General features: G+C 35.2%; 3 protein-coding genes across 6 annotated transcripts in view; all 3 read left to right on the forward strand.

Moving 5' to 3' along the window:
• Positions 1–14824, forward strand: part of LOC126747854 (proteasomal ubiquitin receptor ADRM1 homolog) — a 421821-nt gene that overhangs the window by 149877 nt on the left and 257120 nt on the right. The gene's annotated exons all lie outside the window — the stretch shown is intronic.
• Positions 1–14824, forward strand: part of LOC126747911 (ER membrane protein complex subunit 7 homolog) — a 325016-nt gene that overhangs the window by 38821 nt on the left and 271371 nt on the right. The window lies entirely within an intron of this gene.
• The window catches only part of LOC126747800 (structural maintenance of chromosomes protein 6), an 83812-nt gene continuing 81885 nt past the window's right edge, over positions 12898–14824 (forward strand). The window contains exon 1 of the mRNA XM_050456624.1: positions 12898–12996. Coding sequence (XP_050312581.1) covers positions 12913–12996 — 84 coding nt within the window. The 5' untranslated portion in view covers positions 12898–12912. The remainder of the gene's footprint in view (positions 12997–14824) is intronic.

Below are 14824 nucleotides of genomic sequence, written 5' to 3' on the forward strand. Positions count from 1 at the left end.
GTTGCTACCGATGGGACGGGACGTGAAATATTTCGTTGTCTGATGAGCAAAAATTGATTTGCAACATTACTAGTAGCTTTACGCTTTAATAATCCAGCCGACAGAACTGAAAGACGTAAAAGAGATTCTCGAGCACCAATTTCTGAAGGTTTCAACAAATTTGTGCCTAATTGTCAATGAATCTACTCTCCTGGTGCCAATATGAGCATTGATAAAATGCTTATATCATTTAGATCGGTGATGCAAAATAAAACATACATGCCCAACAAGCCGGGCAAATATGGTTTTAAATTGGATGTGTCTAGCAGATGCTAGAAACCACTATTTTTACAATACTTTGGAAAAAATTCTGATGGTATAGACCCTGTAGAAAAAAAAACAAAAGTTTTCAATACCATCAAAATCTGTGGGACTCGAGTCACTTGATAAAAAATGCGCTAAGGTCCAAAATTTTTAAGAATACTTGCTGATGGATTAGTGAGACCTCATCTTCGTAGACGTTGTAAAAATATCAAGTTGATGGGCGATGTTCGAGACATAATCAAGCGAATTTTACGTTTAGTAGAAATTGATCGCGAGGACAAAATTGAGCTAGACAGACTCGAAAAACGCAAAACATGTTACACGTGTCCTTAATTGTAACAATTAAGCTCTCAGCTTATTTATATAAGTTGTGCCCATCTGTTTAGAATGTGTACCAAAAATTTGCAAAATATGGAAATTTAAACTTACAATTTTTTATGTATTAGGCCTTTTTTTATTTTTTCCTTCTTTAATAATTTAGTTCTATTTTTGTCAAATGAAAAACGAATACTAAGACCGCACTACGGTGACGACGTTCTAGGTTTAGCTCTACGGTGGTTAAGGGTTAATAAATCTAACGTTGATTCCCGCTTTAACTCTTTGTATAGTGCAATAAGATATTATATCGACTTAGAGCTAAAATTTTACTCACCTTCTGGATATATATCCAGGTCATTTTGGGACCTCTAAATCTACCAAGGAGTTGTTTTGCCGTGTACAAATTCTCTCAGTATTAATTTGAGGTGCAGTTCTCAAATGAGTTTTCTATTCAAGACGAGACTCAGATATTCACCTGGGAATCAATCTTGATGCCGCTCATCCAAAGACTGGGGATGTTTATTACCTTTTGCTGGTAATTGTTACAATGCCTGTGCACTTGCATGTTTCACATTTATGTGATTCGCTTACTTAGTATCTTGTTCTGTTTGGTGGCTTGTGCTCATTTCGGGCAATATGCCAGCTGTATTCTTGAATTGAACTTATCTTTAGGCTTATCAATTTGTTGCTAGTGTTGTTATTTGTTCACTGGCCGTACTACGTTTGATGAACCAGAAATCTTGGTTCATCAAACGTAGTACAGCTTCTAAAGGGTAGGGTGAGGTGGCGATCAGCTACTAGGGTTTTGTGGGTGATGGTACTACAGGCACTTACATCAACTGAATTCCTGGTAAGATTTTTGGTTGTTTCAGAGAAAAAAAATTATTTAGATAGCTCCTCCAAAGTGCACCATCTACATGTCGTGTTCAGTTCGGCCGTGTCGTTCTCTTCGGTAAGGAGGCACGATAAGGTCATCCATCAATACAGACCATAGAAGGGCAGATACTACTCCGCCCTATGCGCATCCCTTAACCGCAGTCAGCGTCACAGCGTGGTGCCAAATGAGGACCGAATCAACCTTTGGTTCAGCATGCAGCTGGCCCATCTTACTAAAGCCGGATAAGCTCCTCTATTAGAGAGTGCTGTTTCCTGCTGTGAGAGTGAATTCCCCATTATCCGAGGCACCTATAAATACAGTAAGGGCTATTTTCTTTAATTCTAAGACATTTTTCGATATCCCGAACTATTTTGTGTAATGCCGTAATAGTTGATTTACCCTTCTGAAGGCGAGTTTAACTCTATGCAATCCGGTGATCTAGAAGTTTTGATGTAAAACTGGTGAGTTCTGTTATCCGAAAATACATATTTTTCTGTTGTCGATGCGGATTCCATTTATGTTTATGAGTAAAAACATATTCGTATCTTTATCGATCGTTTCTCGTATCTTTATACATAATATAACCGTATGCGATTTGTAGTTGTTAAAATAACGGGTTTAAACAAGGATAGCAATAAAAAAAAAACATTGTTTACATGTGCACTTATCACGTGAAATTGAGTATATCTTTGCACCGCTCAAGTGGTGCAAAGTATCCCCTACTTGTCACGTACAAATTATTTTCATTCGCAAGAGTAAAAGTTACATAGGTAAATGGTTTTCAGAAAATGCCCAGACGTTATAAAAGGAAACTGGGATCTCGCAGATATGCAGACTACTCAGAAGAAGATTTGAAGGCATGTTTGTCAGCAATACAAGATGGCATGAGCACAAGAGTTGCCGCTGAATCCTTTAACATTCCAAGGAGAACTATTTTTTACAAATTAAAAGGAATACACGCTAGAAAACCTGGATAGCCATCAATATTCTCTTATGAAGAGGAAAGATGTTGCGTACAATACATTCATAGCCTTAGTGATTCTGGTTTTCCTGTTACTGGAATGGAATTACGACAAATAATCAAGAGCTATTTAAATCGCAAAGGAAAAAAAATAACTCGTTTTAGTGATAATACTCCAGGTATCGATTGGGTCAAATCATTTTTAACTCGTCATAACATAAGGACCTTACTGCAAGGATAGCCTCGAACATAAAAAGAAGTAGAGCAGCACTCAATGCAAACCAAATGACTGAATACATAGAAAATCTAAAACAAACATTAACTGGTGTAGAGCCGCATGCTATTTTTAATTATGACGAGACAAACTTAACCGATGACCCCGGTCAAAAAAAGATATTAACTAAACGTGATGTTAAGTATCCCGAACGAATTTGTAATTCCTTAAAGAGTAGCATTTCTCTTATGATTTGTGGAAATGCAGCTGGTGAGCTTCTACCTCCTTATGTGGTGTACAAATCCAAGCACTTGTGGGACACCTGGACTGAGAATGGTCCCCCTGGTACGCGTTATGCAAATACTGCATCTGGCTGGTTCGAATCACAGATATTTGCAAATCTGTTCAGCACTCTCCTATTGCCCAGGATTTAAAAAAATCAGGGAAAGAAGGTCGTTTTAGGAGACAATTTGTCTTCTCATATTAATGATGAAGTCCTCGATTTATGTCGAAGACACAACATTGATTTTGTATGTTTGCCTCCGAACAGCACCCACGTTACACAACCGCTAGATGTCGCATTATTTGCCCCCCATGAAAAGAGCCTGGAGCGACATTTTATCTCAATATAAGGAAACTCATGTAGGGAGTAGATCAAATGTACTTGAGAAACAGCATTTTCCAATGCTTTTACGATCATTAATGGAAAAAATTCAAAAGAATAGCGCTGAGATATTAAAGTCGGGATTTAGGAAATGCGGTATCGTCCCTTGCGATGTAACACCGCTCTTGGAGCGGTATCTTTCATTAAGTATTTAGAAGATAAAAGACAGGAAGCCACACAGTTTAAGCCACGTAGGAAGAAGAAAATAACGGTTTCAGCAGGATACAGTATTGCCCATTCTGAAATTAGTTTAACAGATCTAACTGGAGCATCTACATCCACACCTCTTCAAGCTGTTGAACCAGAAATCGTAGATGATTCAGAGGAAAACATTGTTTTGGACGACCACTTTCCACTAGGCAGGGATTCATCAGATGATGAAATAAATGACATGCAAGAGATGGAAGAAGAAAAAGAATTTAATGAAAAACTCGTCTCAGGTTCTCTTGGAACAAATATTGTCGAAAAAGTCAAAAACTCTGGAGATGATGTTAAAAAAGTTGTTGGTGAGTACGTTTTATTTTCCTATGAAGATCATGTTTATCCTGGAGTGATAACAGCAATAGAAAACAATGGAGCGATGGTCAATACTATGGCCAGATCGATAAAGTTTTGAAAATGGCCAGAAAGATGTGACGAAATATGGTATTCGTGGGATAACGTAATTGGCGCCATTAGCCCTCCCAAGAAAATTTCCAAACAAGGATTGTACATTGTCCCAGAATGCGACAAATTGTGGTGGGATTAGTTTCAAACGTTGTATTTGTACTATTATAATGTTATAATAAAGTTTGTTCATTTAAATTGTAGCAATTTTCTTTACTTTTATGCTTGTTTCATAAATATATGTAGGTAGGTAGATTTAAATTCACAAAACTTGGCCCACGAACATTTTTTCGCATTTAATTGGTGCAAAGTTTGAAAAATAAGGGTTTTCTATGCACCAGCAAGCATTTAGTAGCCAAATATTAATAAAATATTGAGTGGTGCAAAGTATGACTTTTTTGGGGTATACTTTGCACCACTAATAAAACTAGGTTGTTCTCTTGAATAGGCAATATATGTAACAAATAGCTATAATCAGAGTTATATTACAACCTGCTCAATTGATATTTATAATAAAAAGTTCAGATCTTCTTTCGAGTGACGTTACATCCTAACTAATAAAATAAAACTAAAAAAAAATGGTGCAAAGTAACCTTGTTTTACGGTACTCTCAAAAACATTTTAAATATCGCCATACCTAGCCTTGAATTGACCTCTTTTCTTGCATCTTGTAATGACTGAACCCCAGTGGTATAAAATTCTGTAATTCTACTGATACACGATTTTCTCTTTGCCCCTTATTTTTTTTTTATTAATTTGGCTCATTTTTATTAATAATTAGGCATTTCTAATTACTGAGGAAAATTATAGATAAACATTTTAAAAAATGCAGGAAAATTAATTTTATAAATTACTGCCAAATATAATTTTGACAACAACAGATTTATTAGGCCCGGATTAACATATTTATTATTAAATAAAAAGAAGGTAAAATAAATGATTGCTTATTTACGAATGGTTATTTACTTGCTGAGTACCTGAAATTCCAGAGTAAAAATTAATTTGCGTAGAAAATACCTCGTATGGTTGCACGGCGCAATGCGGCCTAATATTAAATTGTAAATGGATTTGGAAGAGTTGAGAAAAGGAAATAAATATTATGGTGTTTCCAAAGGACAAGAACGAGCTTGTACTCCGAACAGTAATACATTTGTACAAACAAAAATTAATTTTTGGTTTAAGATTGCAACTAAGGGGATCCTCGTTAATAAGACCGCAACTGGCTTAGTTGGTAAGTGCCCAATTGAGTAGTGTAGTGCATTCGTTCTTTTTACAATTTTCTTACTTGAGTCAGCAATTAACTACAATTTTTCTAATACAGTCCACAACTTTTTCAATTTTTTATTTATGCCTTGACATAAAATGGTTGTATGTACATGATGTATAAATGCACCAATGTACATTTATTTACAGCGTTCTGCCTGATTTTCGTCCCTTAGGACACAAAAGACTTGTAGGCTATACCGTCCTATTGCTGTTTGGATCAGGGTCTTAGTGAGCAAATTGTACTGGTATATAATAATAAGTACTGGAAATCTGGTTGTGCGTAATGAATATAAGGTCGTGTCACATGTTGATATTTATTCTGGTTAACTGTGGAGAATTTGAGGTCTTGTTAGAAGCGAGCACCACGGATTTTTGTGCCTCAATTTGCACATCATAAATTTTTAAACATCAAATAATTTTTTTTTTAAATGCCGAATTTAGATATTAATTAAGAAAAAATATTAATTTCTAAATAATACGTAATTCGCGAGCTTATCAACTGCACTTGCGTGTTTCACATTTGAATTTGCCTTCTGAAGGCGAGTTTAACTCTTTGCAATCCGGTGATCTAGAAGTTTTGATGTAAAACTTGTGAGTTCTGTTATCCGAAAATACATATTTGTTGTCGATGCGGATTCCATTTATGTTTATGAGCAAAAACATATTTGTATCTTTATCGATCGTTTCTCGTATCTTTATACATAATATTTGCGGAAAGAAGTGCATTCAAATAAATAGCAATATTTTTATTTACAGGTTTGCCTGCTCTTGCGTGTTTCACATTTAAGTGATTCGCTTACTTTTTATCTTGGTCTATTTGGTAACTTGTGCTCCTTTAATTTTGGGGCAATATGCCAGCCAATGTCGCCAGCTCTAGTGGAAAATTACTAGATCTAGTGATTTTTTTAAGTACATTTTTATACATTATTTACAAGTTTAGTGAAAAGTTTTGATAAATCCCACATTTCTAGTGAAATTGTAAAGAAACGGTTATTCAAAAAAACATGAGAAAAATATAAAAGCAATGGCAAATCAACTAACAAAAAAAATTTTTTTTAGTCAAAGTTGGTAAAATGAAATTAGAAATGATTTTTTTCTTGCAGAGTTTAATATTGCAATTAATGTTCCAGTTCATCTAACAAAACTTGTGCAATCTATGTGTGTTTGGAATGGAAAGTAGCCTGGTGAAAAAAATATCTTTAGTCCGAACTAAATGTACGGCTATAATAAATGTAATGTGTTGGGAAAAATAAGTTTTGAAAATCTTATCAGTGTCTTCAATTTTAACAAATTCTCATTATTAGTTGACGAATCGACAGATCTATCATCAGAAAAGCAATTAGAAATTGTCGTTCAATACCACAAAAACTTAATATAAACGATCATTTTCTTGGCCTTATTAGTTCAAGACGCTTCCGCTCAAAATGTAGGTATATAAATGTAACTGAATTCTTTTTACCATAAATAATATTCGTACAAATATAATTTGGTAGGATATGCGACAGATGGAACAAATACCACCATAGTGTATGCGTTTCTCTAACACTGTGCCTCTTCTTTTTGCGAGAAATTACTCAACAAAGTACAAAAGTTATAATAATGATAAGATCTGTAAACAATTCATATCACGAACTTATAACTATACATATTTTTAAGTTCTAGGTATATTTTTAAGTTCGTGATTCATATACACCGTGGCTTTTCCAAAGATCTTCAGAATTTCACACCTTTTTTAGTGTGGGTATACACGATCCGGTTTTATACGCGATACACATTGCGTTGAAAACGGATATGCACTAAGAAAAATTCCAAAATTTAATTGCTTTTAGACTTTCATCGAGAAATAATGTGTTCATTGCTAAAAATTATTTGTGGTCTTGAAGCGGAAGATTGTTTGCGAGAATCAGTATAACGTAAACATTGAAGGCATTCATATTTTGAAAGTGGTGTAGAAAAAAAATCGACAAATTTTATACGAATATTCGGCAGTATAATGATAAGTTTATCAATAATTACAGAATGTCTAAAAAATCATTTTGCGAATTGTTAACTGTATTAAAACAAGATATTTAATGTAATAATTTGGGTGAAAATGACTAAAAACGCGCGTTTCAACCGGAACGTGTATCGCGATACATTTAAGTACATGTGTTGGACCATCCCGTCGTCCGTTACTACCGCAGCAAGCTGCGTTTCTCTTCCGTCGATGCGGTACCAACGCATCGTGAATCGCCTCCTATTTAAACCTATGTGTTGTCATACCAACATGGTACCGCTGCGTTTCTACCGCATCCGTTGAAACTAGATCGTGTATACCCGCACAAGCTATTACATCCGTCCTAGACAAGGTGGCTGTCCAATTAAATTTTGAATAGAAGCCTTCAAGCTTCACAAATAAACTAGATCTTCAATTTTTGGTAGTTATATTAACTACGTTATCAGACATTGACTTAGAATTTCATTCTGAAAATCCTAAAATGCATATACCCTATCCTCGGAAGCACGGTGCCTTCAAATTTTTATTTAGCTGTTTGATAAAGGCGAAACATTTAACAACCATAGATACAATTAATATCTAATATCAAAATCCACAAAACTCTCTTCCATTGGAGGAAAATTAGTTGGATCCTAAAGTTACCTCTGAAATGGATTTTTGTCCGAAAATATCAAACACAATTTAATAATTAAATGTCTGGATTTTTAGATTGACGCGGTTAGCCAAATTTAGAAACGTTTTTCTTTTAATTCTCGGGAGGTCCAATAAAACTAATAACCGTGCTGCACCCTTCAAATTAATATTCCTTCCACGGAAAGTATAGGCCCTCTGGCTATAACATTTCTGAATATAGTTACGGACATTAGACATAGAGAGTTACGATAGCTTAAGTATTCGGAATCTGATTTTTCAATGCCGTTGCTAAGACTTGCGAAGATGGATGCAATATTTATGGGTGTGATTTTTAGCTTACCAATAATTAAATTGATTTAAATAAGTGGATTATCTAAACTGCCGTGTCACCACTCAACGGATTTAACTTCCAGTGCTTCCAATACAAACGTGCAAATGCTTTTAAAAAATAAATAAACAGATATTTTAAGCCCAGATGTTAATTTTAAGCCAAATCATTTTGTTATCACTTTTTAAACTAGTGAACTTTTCAAGTAATAAACAAGTCAGCTCAACCAATTTATTATTTTCTTATTTCCATGGTTGGCAATGATATGCAGCTGTTTAATCTTAAGTATATACGTCTACTAGTAAATCCTTTCATCTAAATACTAGCCAAACTGAATTATCTCTAAACCAGTTTAGCTGCTAAAATAGTTTAATTGCCCGTATAAACTTGGTAATAGATTCAGCATCCTTTCTATGTTGGCAAGCTTATCAGAACTATTATTTCCAGTGATATGTGGACGGGAGAGGCAATTTTCAAATTAATATTGTCATTAACCTCCACTAGCTCTTTTTTTAGGGACATTTCGTCACTGTTGGCATATATACCCCTCCTTTTTATTTTTTCTATTACCATGTTTACTCGAAAACGTGCATGCGCATTAGCGAAATGTGAATTAAGATAGAACGCATGTTTAGACACCCGTAAGGCGTAAACCATTTTAGCATTGCTAATTCGCATTATTTTAAACGTTTGTGATGCGGTTTAAGGTTCAGTGTATACGGCAGAAGATTCAAATTCGCATTAATTTTCAATTGTGGAAACTAATAAAAATTTAAAAACTGAGACAGCAAGAAAAAATGTGTACTTTGATTTTGTCGTGGTATGCTTTATAGTGTTTACACAAAATTTAAAGTAATATATTCTTTTATTAGAAATATTCTTGTTTAATCTCTCAACCTAAGTACCTAATTAATCAATAAATTATTTAGGTTGGCAATAAAAACTAGCCGATTAACGTCAACGGTAAAACCTCTTCTTAAACCTCTTGTGTAAGCACATGCTAAAGCATTTTTGATCTATTTCGCATAAGCCGCTAATTCGTATTAATGTCACGTGAGTTATGTGATGCAACCAGGCCAATAACTCCGATGACCGGACAATCCTGCTTATTCATATAATATTATTTCATTATTATTGTATCGCAAAATAAGCATTTATAAGTAATATTAGTTCCCATAATTAGTTTTACTTTTACTTATCTTTTAATTTTCGAGTAGTAAAGATCGTAGTTAAATAGATAGTCAACCCTTTTTTGTGCAGAATTATTTGAATAAATTTGATTTTTTTAAAAGTTAGTATTCATATATAATTCCATCACTGGCGCAGTCGGAAGGATGAACGTTGTCTCTTTGAGCTGCTAACAACCTCACATAACAGATGCACATTAACTAGCATTAACTTCCAAAGAAGTACCATCCAACGCCTAAATGGAAATCAAATCCTGGTAATTCCTGTGGACGAGATAGTCGCCCAAGACGAGTGCCAACAAGGACTATATAAAGTTCTTGAGCCCAGCATCGTTACCCTATCTATGTGCCCTGTAGAGATAGGTAACCAAACTGACAAAGGTGAAAGCACATCACAGTTCCAATATGTGCTAGAATTACCCAACTTTTCGTATATACCAAGCAACAACAACATCTCAAAACTGACCTTGGAAGAAGAAATTTTGACGAATTGAAGACAGCCCAAAGAATTTTGTCAACAATTCATTCACACCCTATCGAAACACCCAAAAAATTGGCCCACCTTTGGATCGCTCCACTCTCATCAATTGCCGCCCTTGTATGTGGAATCCTTTTGTACATTGGATGGAAGAAGCCTGTTTCATCCCAAAGAAACCTCTTCTACAAGAAGGCTCCTATGGACCAATCCTTAGAAGAGAGTCAGAAAAACCAGCCCTTGCAGCCCTTATTTTCCGAACTTAAGGAGGGAGGAGTTATGTGATGCAACCAGGCCAATAACCCCGATGACCGGACAATTCTGCTTGTTCATATACAATTATTTCATTATTATTGTATCGCAAAATAAGCATTTATAAGTAATATTAGTTACCATAATTAGTTTTACTTTTACTTATCTTTTAATTTTCGAGTAGTAAAGATCATAGTTAAATTGATAGTCAACCCTTTTTTGTGCAGAATTATTTGAATAAATTTAATTTTTTTAAAAGTTAGTATTCATATACAGGGTGTTCCGTTGATCATGTTACAAACTTCTAGGGCAGATAGAAAACGTCAAAAGAAAAACAAAAGTTCATATAAACATGGGTTCGGAAAAGCTTCCTCAGGGAGTTAGAGCTATTTGAAAATAACCTTTAAAAACTAGTTTTTTTTTAATAGCTGCGGAACTACTTTAGCTACCGCAACCAATTTTGGGAGGTATATTATTGTTAGTACGTTTATTCTTTTGAACCTACTAAATAAAAAAAATATTTACCAGTGGCTTCAGAATCGGGGGGGAGGGGGTATTTGGTAAATTTAGGCCCATTTCTTTAAGACTTTAATTTCTGCCCGTTTGGGCATTAGATTATGATGTTCGTATGCTTTTTACATAAAAAAGGTGCTCTTAGTAAAAGTCGGTACATGGTAAATATCACCATTTTTGTGAAAATTGACGAAAAGCAAGTTATGAGATACAAAAAAGAAAAATTACATATTATTATTAATAAACAATTAAAAAACAAATCTGGCGTAAATAAAAAATAAATGTTTAAAGAAAGTTAAGGTAGCCACTTTATTAAATTGGTACTCAAATTAATTAACTGTCACTTTAATTACCTTGAGGCATAAAATGTTTAAATGATTTTAAGTGTAATAAAAAACCAACAAATTAACAATTTTAGAAACGTAAACAAATTTTATTAAAGATTGGTATTTAAAAAATAAACTTAAAATATTAATTGCTCAAAATGCCGGCCGCCACGATCGATACATTTATTGTATCTACGCACCATATTAAGGTTGACGTGGTTAAAAATATCAGGCGTGCTTTGGATTACTTTAGCAGCTGCGGAAATTCTGGCCACCAGGTCTTCTTCTGACTCGACTGGAGTTTCATATACGAGACTTTTCATATGCCCCAAAGAAAAAATCTAAGGGTGTCAAATCTGGTGAGCGCGCTGGCCAGGTAACAGGGCCTCCGCGGCCAATCCAGCGCCTTCTAAAATTTTCATTTATAAACTCGCGGACAATAAGTGAAAAATGAGCTGGCGCTCCATCGTGTTGTAGCCATAAGTTCTGTCGTATATTTAGGGGCAGATCATCTAATAGTTCTGGAAGTACATTTCTTAAAAAATTTAAATAAATATTTTCCGTTAAACGAGGAGGCAACATAATTGGACCAATTAAGCGTTCTCCAACAATGCCGACCCACATATTGACCGAAAACTTATGTTGATAGCTCCTAAAATGAATACCATAAGGGTTTTCCTCACTCCACACATGATTATTCTTAGAATTAAAAATGCCTTCTTTTGTAAATAAAGCCTCGTCAGTAAAAAGGACATATTTTGAAAATTGAGGTTCTTCTGTACACCGGTCAAGAAACCACTGGCAAAAATTCACGCGGGGCATAAAATCATTGCGTCCTAATGATTGCACCTTTTGCAGGTGGTAGGGCCGAAGCAGCTGTTCATTAACAACGTTCCATACCCTAACATGATTTACATGCATCGCATCAGCTACTGCTCGAGTACTTACTGATGAGTTATCTTCAAATCACTAAAGCACTTCTTCCTCAAAATCCGCGATTCGGACGTTCCTTTGCGCGCCATTATCTTGGCGTTTTATTTTAACGGAGCCAGTCTCCCTGAGCCATTGATTGACCCTTTCAAAAAGTGTGTGTATGCTGGGATTCGCCTTTCGGGAAACCGCTCTTCATATAGTCGAGAAGTAGCTCTACCATTACATCGAACTTCCCCATAAATTAAAAGCATATCGGCGTATTCAGCAAAAGTGTAATCTTCCATTACTTAACCGTAATAAAAAGGGAATTAATATCATGTAAAAAATACTGACAGTGACAAATTTAAAAAATACTGACAGTGGCAATGAATTAGCATTATTATTATTATTAAAATAATTAATTCAGGTGCTGTATCTTAGTTTGGTTTTAGTCAATTTCCACAAAAACGGTGATATTTTCCGACTTTTACTAAGAGCACCTGTTTTATGTAAAAAGCATAGGAACATCAATAATCTAATTCCCAAACGGGCAGAAATTAAAGTCTTAAAAGAAATGGGCCTAAATTTACCAAATACCCCCCTGATTCTGAAGCCCCTGGTAAATATTTTTTTTATTTAGTAGGTTCAAAAGAATAAACGTACTAACAATAATTTACCTCCCAAAATTGGTTGCGGTAGCTAAAGTAGTTCCGGAGCTATTAAAAAAAAACTAGTTTTTAAAGGTTATTTTCAAAGAGCTCTCGCTCCCTGAGGAAGCTTTTCCGGACCCATGTTTATATGAACTTTTGTTTTTCTTTTGACGTTTTCTATCTGCCCTAGAAGTTTGTAACATGATCAACGGAACACCCTGTATAATTCCATCACTCGTGTAAACCTATAGTTTTTTTTATATACCACCCACTCCCAAATCGCTAGTACATAGCAATTTGGGAGTGGGTGGGAGGATTATTACTTTTTGCATATTTTCTTTGAGTGGATATAGGTCCCTATTCGGCTGTGCAGATATCAGGTTCATCAGGCAATCGTGATAAATGACTAATGCTCTTTTGTGGAGCAGTGTATGTATTCCAGAGTGGTAGGCTCGGATTCCAGTTCCTTGGATTATGTATTTTATGGTCTTTTATTTTTTGTAGGATTGAAATTAGTGGGTATTTATTTTGGCTTACAATTTTCGAGATATATTTTGATAATATTATATTTATTTATTCATCAACGTATATAACATTTCAAGTACTTATTAATAATTAACAGTAGTCTTAAGTAAAAACTATAATACTAATAAACAATACTGTACTAAACATAATCCAAAGAGTGGGAGTAGGGCACTATCCCAAGATAGTTGCCCTAGCTGACGACTTAAATTTATTTAAAGATGTACTGAAAAAATCAAGATCTTTTGCAAATCTATTCACTGTAGAAGCTATTCTATTTATAGGACTGTTTAGTAGATAGGATGTTCTGCAAAAGGGAATGTGGAGAAGCGCCTGACCTCGTGTTGTGTAAGAAGATACATGCAAAGAGAAAAGGCACAGACATTCCGGACTTCTAACAATACCATTCAGAACCTTAAACGCAAAGCAAACATCAAAGAACTGCCTTCTACTTGATAAGGAGTTTATGCTCAGGTAGGACATGGTCTCTAAACAGGTAAGATCCAGGCCTGACTTCATAAGAGTATATCTGGCAAACCTGATAAACTTGTGCTGGATATTTTCAAGCCTCTCAATGTGAATCAGAAAATGAGGTGACCAAACAATATTGGAGAATTCGAGAAGAGATCTCACCAGGCAAATATATAGTGTCTTCAATGCTGACACATTAGTAAAGTCTTTGCAAGATCTTTTGATAAAACCAAGCAGTTTATTAGCTCTATTTACAGTATTTTCGAAGTGGTGGGAGAAAGTAAGACTCGGGTCCAGAAAGACACCCAAATCCTTGACTGAGTCAAGCTCCTTCAAGGGGATACCATCAATAACATATTGACAAGGAGGGGAGACCCTTAAACGAGTAAACCTCATAAACCCACATTTCTTAACATTCAATGACATTTCATTCGACTTACACCAGGAAAACACTCTGTTTATATCTCTCTGAAGCACCAACTGATCCTGAGAGGAGGAAATCCGCCGAAAAATTTTCAAATCATCAGCGAAGAGCAAAAACTCAGACTCCAGTAGGGAGCCGAGGTGATAAAGAGACTGAATAACAATGGTCCCAAATGGGAGCCCTGAGGGACCCCTGAAGTTGTCAAAAATGGGTTGGACAAAAAACCACCAATTTTAACACGCTGCTCTCTATCCATCAGATAAGACTTGATCCAAAGTAAAAGAGATCCGCTGATGCCGAGATCTGAAATATGAGAGATAAGAATATTATGGTTGACCCTATCGAAGGCCTTACTAAAGTCCGTGTATATCGCACTGCTGGTGATTGGTGGTTCGTGAGTAATTGTGATTTTCAGTGGAAACAATAGAAATTCTCAGATAACAATACGTTTTTTTTTGTGCGTCTATGAGAATCAATACCTGAACATTCTTGGTATTTATTTTGCCGCTCCGCTTAAGCCAACGAGTTTGAAGAATTGGATTTGTTGACTTTTAATAATAATTTCCAAGTCAACGTGTTTTCGGATTTGGAGTTTTTGGGAGCCTGTTAAATTGCTATTTTGATCTATATCATGGCTTGCGGAAGGTGTGGTGCAAGTCTAACAGATAGAGAGGTAAAATATAAGATTGTTTGCGACTTCTGTAGTGTCGTCCATTGCTTATTATGTTCAAAATTTACTACATCAGAGGCTCAGGTCACTCAAATGAAGACTAGAGTCATGTGTTTTGTGTGTTCTGTGTGCAAACCCAGCTTGCGGATAACCAGCACGGACAACAGCTCGCCAACAAATGCTGCTATTTTTCTGGAAGCTCAAATGAAATCCGTTCAAAACACAATCACCAACCAAATTTCTTGTGGTTTTCATG

This window comes from Anthonomus grandis, chromosome 2, assembly GCF_022605725.1.
Source record: "Anthonomus grandis grandis chromosome 2, icAntGran1.3, whole genome shotgun sequence".
Classification (NCBI taxonomy): Eukaryota; Metazoa; Arthropoda; class Insecta; order Coleoptera; family Curculionidae; genus Anthonomus; species Anthonomus grandis.